The sequence below is a fragment of the Malus sylvestris genome, chromosome 5 (genome assembly GCF_916048215.2).
Source record: "Malus sylvestris chromosome 5, drMalSylv7.2, whole genome shotgun sequence".
Lineage (NCBI taxonomy): Eukaryota > Viridiplantae > Streptophyta > Magnoliopsida > Rosales > Rosaceae > Malus > Malus sylvestris.
In genome coordinates, this window is record NC_062264.1 from 12,857,721 (window position 1) to 12,863,720 (window position 6,000).

Below are 6,000 nucleotides of genomic sequence, written 5' to 3' on the forward strand. Positions count from 1 at the left end.
GATTTTTCTTTTCATCTCAATAGTTTTGTTACATTTTCGTCCTTGGAATTTCATTTTGATTTCACTTTAGTCTAATTCGTCAGGTAAGTTAACCTTAACCGCGAGAGTTTCCACAAATGGGTCTCTGTTTCGGAACTAGACACATGTTCTAGCAAAATATGATAGACAATAGGAGGAAGATAAAGGCAGCTGCGTCCAAAGTCAGAAGAGACCCCCAATTCGGCCAAGCACTCGGCTACCAGGCCTTACTGTAAGAAGTCTTATTATGGGGCTTGGCCCTAACCCAACGAGTGAAGAAATTTAGAAAGAAAGAAAAAACTCCTCGATGCAACATGTTATTCTTGCCTAACCTCGGAGTTCAAATGAGTTCCGATTCATTTGAGTTGTTATGTGGTTTGTGTTCAAGTTGAAACCAATTGTGTTTTCATTTCATCCTCGCAAAGTTTCAAGTGATGATCTCAAATCTCCTTTGCTTTGTTTTATTATGATCTTACGTGTCAATGCCAATAATACAAAGAATGTGATATCTTTTTTTATATGATGCTTGTGTTATTGGCACGGAATCATGGGTTTAATAATGGGAACTTTAACGAAAAGCTCTTAGTACTATTCACTTTAACGAAAAACCACATTTTTACACTAAAAAGTCAATCATGGTACTATTCACTTTATCCTTTATTTTGTCCTTATCATTAAAACTCAAAGTTTTCAAATCCTTTTCATTAGTTTTCCTTTTAATATATAAGGTGTCGTCCTCCTCCCTAAGAGCAAGTCCACCGAAGGACTTTTTGCCTAGCACCCAGCCGAAAAAATAGGCCAGGACCCAGTGAATCCCCTCCAGCCGACCTAATTGACTGGCACCCAGCCCATGCTAGTCTCTAGCCCAGCCCATTTTTGACTGACCAAGGGACTGGCCTGTTTGCTTTTTTGCACTGGCACATGGCCTTCACCCTTGCGTGGGCGCGAGTAGGAGACAAGAAATCAGACGGCGGGGCCCGCGCGCAAGCGCACTCAGACCACAACCCGGGCTCGGCAACGTGGCCCACTTGCAGCCGTTGGATTTCCAACGGCTAGTTAGTCTAGACCGTTGGATTTTCAACGGTAAAAAAAAATTGAATTTCACTTTTAAACTGGACCGTCCGATCACAGATCAACGGTCCACGTTTTTTCCCACAAAAAAATTAAGAATTTCACTTTTAAAAAATACATAAACTTATTATTATTATTATTATTATTATTTTTTATAAATTCAGAAATTAAAAATAAAATTATTATTTTATAATAAAAAAATAATATTTTAATAAAATAGACTAGGCTATTTTTTGTTTTAGGGGTGGAGATACTTTGGCCTATTACTGTTCACTGGAGTATATTACTGTTCACTTGAGTGGATAAATGCGCTGGGTGCTGGCACAAAGTCCTTAGGGGTGGACTTGCTCTAAGAGCAAGTCCACCAGGGCTTGCTTTGCCCAGCCCCCAGCACAAAAAACAACCTGGCCCTCAGTCAAATTGCTCTAGCTCACAAAGTTGCCTGGCACCCAGCCCATGCCAGGCAACAGACCAGCCCAATTTTGACAGACCAAGAAGCCGGCCTATTTGGCTGGCGCGTGCCGACAAGCGCGCCTGGGCACGAGTAGCCGACAAGCTGCAGCTGGGCTGTCAGCCCACTTGTGTTCCGGATCCCATCAGCGACGTGGCATGCTCATAGCCATTGGATTTCCAACGGCTAGTTTTTCTAGACCATTGGATTTCCAACGGTAAAAAAAATTTGAATTTTACTTTTAAAATGGACCGTTCGATCATAGATCAATGGTCCACGTGTTTTTTTTCAGAAAAAAAAGGCCTAACAGTCAGAAATATGACCGTTGGCCACGTGGCAACTCCCTGGCTCTTGGATTTGAATATTTTTCAAATCCAACGGTCCAAATTAATTAACTCTATTAAAATGTATTAAAAATTATAAAAAATACAGAAAAATTATTAAAAAATACAGAAATTTTTTAAAAAAATACAGAAAATTTTTAAAAATGTTATTTTTTTTTCCTATAAATACCTAACCCTCATCTTCAACCTTTACACCACATTTCAATATTTTCTACACTTTCTATACTATCTACATTACAATATTTTCTACACCTTGTGAGGAAAAAATTTCTTCGTGGAAGCTCATTGAAGATGTTACGTTGTGTGAATGTTGGGTTCACACTACTCATGACCCAATTACGGGTAATGAGATGGATAAGCGAGAAATGTGGAGTAAAATTACGAAAGCGTTTTGTGAGGTACATGGAAAAGACGCTAGAACTAGTCAAGGTCTTCAAGGTCGTTGGAAAAAACTCAATGCATCCTTTACTTGTTGGAAAAACGCCATCTCTCATGCTTCCGGTAACCTCCGTAGTGGGACAAGTTTAGCGGATCAGGTGACAATATTTTTATTTATTTATACGCATTCCACCCACATCAATATTTTGATTTAGTTAATTTCGTATGTAATTTTTATGTTATTTCTTATGTAATTTTTATATGCATTCCACCTGCATCAAAATTTTAATTTATTTAATTTCTTATGTAATTTTTATTTAATTTCTTATGTCATTTTTATGTAATTTATATGCATTCCACCCGTATCAATATTTTGAATTTATTTATTTGTGTTACACCCGCATTTTTTAACACTATCTTATCCCACATTTTTATAGACACTACAAGCTCAAGCATTCTACAATTCAAAGAACCAGAACAAATCATTCACTAGATGGGAATGTTGGCAAATTGTCAAAGATTTCCCTAAATACAAAATTGTGGCAACCGGTCCAGAAGTTGTCATGCACGGTATGGGTCTACATAGTTCTCCAGAACTAGACATGGCCGAAGAAGAAGCCAACACATTTCAAGACACGAAAGGGACGCCTGAACAAGTGCCCGAAACCCAACCGACTCGTCAGTCCCTCAAGCCTCAAGGTAAAAAGGCATCAAAGAAAAAAGGTAGTTCTTCCAAAAATGACTACACTAAATATATGGAGGAACTTACTCGCCAAGGTGAACTGAACATGGCATGGGAAAAGGCTAGAGATTATGAAAAAGTTGATGCTTGGGCAGCAATAATAGTAGCTACTGAAGCCCGTGATGTGGCATCTGAGAGACAAAGAGAAGTAGTTAATCAAGAGAACGAGCTAGTTAGAGAAGCACTTCATCGAGAAAAGGAAATGCTTAGAGAAGAAAGGATGGCTCAAGCAAATCGTGACACTATGAGCAAGTCTCTAGTAGGACTGTATCCGAATGCTAAATATTTTTGGGCATCGGAAAAAAGAGATGTCATACGAAGGAGGTGTGCAAGAGATGCGGAAACAAGTCAAGGGGGTTCTAGCTACACAAATCATGGCAACCAAGATCCTAGCACCACATATCCTAACTCGAGAGACTTTGTATAATTTTTATGTAATTTCTTATTTTTTTAGAATTTTATTTAATTTCTTATGTAATTTTTATGTTTTTTCTATTTTTTTTTTCTTTTGAACTTTATTTAATTTCTTATGTAATTTTTATGTTATTTCTTTTTTTCTTTTGAACTTTATTTAATTTCTTATGTTATTTCTTATTACATAAACTCACCAAATAAGATTACATAAACTCACCAAATAAACTTAAAAACAAAACACACAACATAGAATTACATAAACTCACCAAATAAGATTACATAAACTCACCAAATAAACTTAAAAACAAAACACACAACATAGAATTACATAAACTCACCAAATAAGATTACATAAACTCACCAAATAAACTTAAAAACAAAACACACTACATAGAATTACATAAACTCACCAAATAAACTTAAAAATAAAACACACTACATAGAATTACATAAACTTACAAAAAAATACAATTTATTCTTCAACCACAAGCCTCATTTTAATTATCTTCGCCTTCATGCAATCCCCACTGGTGCTCAATCAAGTCATTCTTGCGGGTTACGTGCCAGTATGGCTCTTGCACATCAGTATACCGCTGAACGATCAATTCATTGTAACGTCCATCGCGTTCCAACGGCACGTGTTGCACTGGATCTTCGGTCCGGTCATGAGCACAGTAGATACGTGTTCTTGAGTTGTTCATCAGATCCGACTCATATTCATCAACGGCATCATAATCATACTCATCTTCAACAATCATGTTGTGGAGAATAATACACGTCATCATGATGGATCGAAGAGCCTCGACATCAAACATTCTAGCTGCAGCCCTGATAATCGCCCAACGAACTTGCAGGATACCAAAACAATGCTTGACATCTTTCCTACACCCTTCTTGACATTTTGCGAAGTGTTTTTCCTTTTCAGTCTGTGGATGTGGCACTGTTTTGACAAATGTTAACCACCTTGGGTAAATGCCATCTGCAAGGTAGTATGATCCCTCATATTGGGTACCATTAACCCAATACGTGCATCTCGGCGACTTTCCTTGCAACAGTTCGTCGAATACTGGGGATTGGGCAAGGACATTTATGCCATTCTGAGCTCCTGGAACACCAAAAAAAGCATGCCAAATCCATGTATCAAATGAAGTCACCGCTTCCAAAATGATGTTTTTGGCTCCTTTTCTGTCACCATATGCTCCTTGCCACGCACTTGGACAGTTTTTCCAAGTCCTGTGCATGCAGTCGATGCTTCCAATCATGCCAGGGAAGCCTCGCATCTCACCCTTCCTTAGAAGCCTTCTCATGTCCCTTGGCGTGGGTGTTCGAAGGTACTCTTTGGTGTAGAGGGCTTCAATTGCAGAGGAAAACTACATCAGGGACTCCGAACAGTTGTTTTTCCCATCCTCGCGATCTCATCCACTAGATCTGCAGATGCTCCATATGCAAGCATTCGCAAGGATGCCGTAATTTTTTGCTCGGGAATAAGACCTAGAACATGAAAAACATCATCTTTTTGCACAAAGTATGGATCATGGTTGCAAATATCACTCATGATTTTGTCGAACAAATTTCGTTGCATTCTAAAACGACGTCTAAAAATATGATCAGGGAATATGCTATTGGGAATAAAATAATCTTCCAATAGATCTTTACCTCGTTTTTCCCTTTTTCTATCGAGGTTTGCAGCACGTCTTGGTTTGGCTATTTGACCCACGGCTTCCATGACACGGCAGGAATGTGAGGCCTTCTGCCTTCTATGGTGATCATCCTCCTCCTCCTCCATGAAGAAAGCCTCATCTCCACCTCCACCTTCCTCGAAATTGGCCAATTTTGCCTGTTGTGCCAACAACCTTTTCTGTTGCTCCTGCAACTGTTTATACACTCTTCTTGAAGAAGACATTGTAATAAGAACTCAAGATTTGAAAACGATGAACAAGGATTCTGAGCTAAAAAGAAGGATTGAGCTTGGTGTGAGGATGGATGTAGGGATGTAGGGTTTATATGGACAAAAAAAGAAAGGATGAGGTTCTGGACAATGCCACGTGGCACTACGTGATTGGTTGAAAATCTTATCGAAATCTTGGCTAAATTATTGTAACCCGGAAGTGACACGTGGCGTGTCGGGATTGGTTGAAAATCTTAGTGGAAATCTATTCACAAAATAGTACGTTCAGATAATGACACGTGGCATTACGAGATTGGTTAAAAATCCTATCCGAAATTAAAACTATTTTATTTTTTTTTCTTTTAGAAAAAATTTAAAAATATTTTAAATGGGCTGGGTGCCAGCGCATTTTGTAGGGGTGGAGATCGTTTGTGCCAGCGCATTTTTTCACTGGGTGCCAGTGCATTTTTTAAGGGATGGAGATGCATTGGCCTATTACTGTTCATTGGAGTCTGTTACTGTTCACTGGAGTGGATAAATGAGCTGGGTGCTGGCACAAAGTCCTTAGGGGTGGACTTGCTCTAAAGGGTGCCATGCTAAGTGTTGGGCACCACGATTCTCCTCAAGTTTTCACACAGCTTTTTTCATGTCCATACATTTTACCTAGTGCAGACTTGTTACAACTAAACCGCAA

At 38.8% G+C, this 6,000-nt stretch overlaps 1 protein-coding gene across 1 annotated transcript; it reads right to left on the reverse strand.

The window, feature by feature from the left end:
- Positions 1 to 4,793: 4,793 nt before the first annotated feature.
- LOC126622560 (uncharacterized) lies at positions 4,794 to 5,545 on the reverse strand. Its single transcript, XM_050291347.1, has 2 exons — positions 5,075 to 5,545; positions 4,794 to 4,909 (listed from the first exon to the last, which is right to left on the reverse strand). The coding sequence occupies exons 1-2, from the start codon at positions 5,319 to 5,321 to the stop codon at positions 4,794 to 4,796; spliced, it is 363 nt and encodes a 120-aa protein (XP_050147304.1). The 5' UTR covers positions 5,322 to 5,545.
- Between the last annotated feature and the right edge of the window lie 455 nt (positions 5,546 to 6,000).

What these genes read in the sequence shown, in the direction of transcription:
- LOC126622560 (XM_050291347.1), bottom strand. Translation starts at nt 5,321, where the DNA reads ATGTCTTCTTCAAGAAGAGTGTATAAACAGTTGCAGGAGCAACAGAAA. An exon ending in TAGAAAAAGGGAAAAACGAG is followed by an intron (nt 4,910 to 5,074) that starts GTAAAGATCTAT and finishes TTCATGTTCTAG; the next exon opens with GTCTTATTCCCGAGCAAAAA.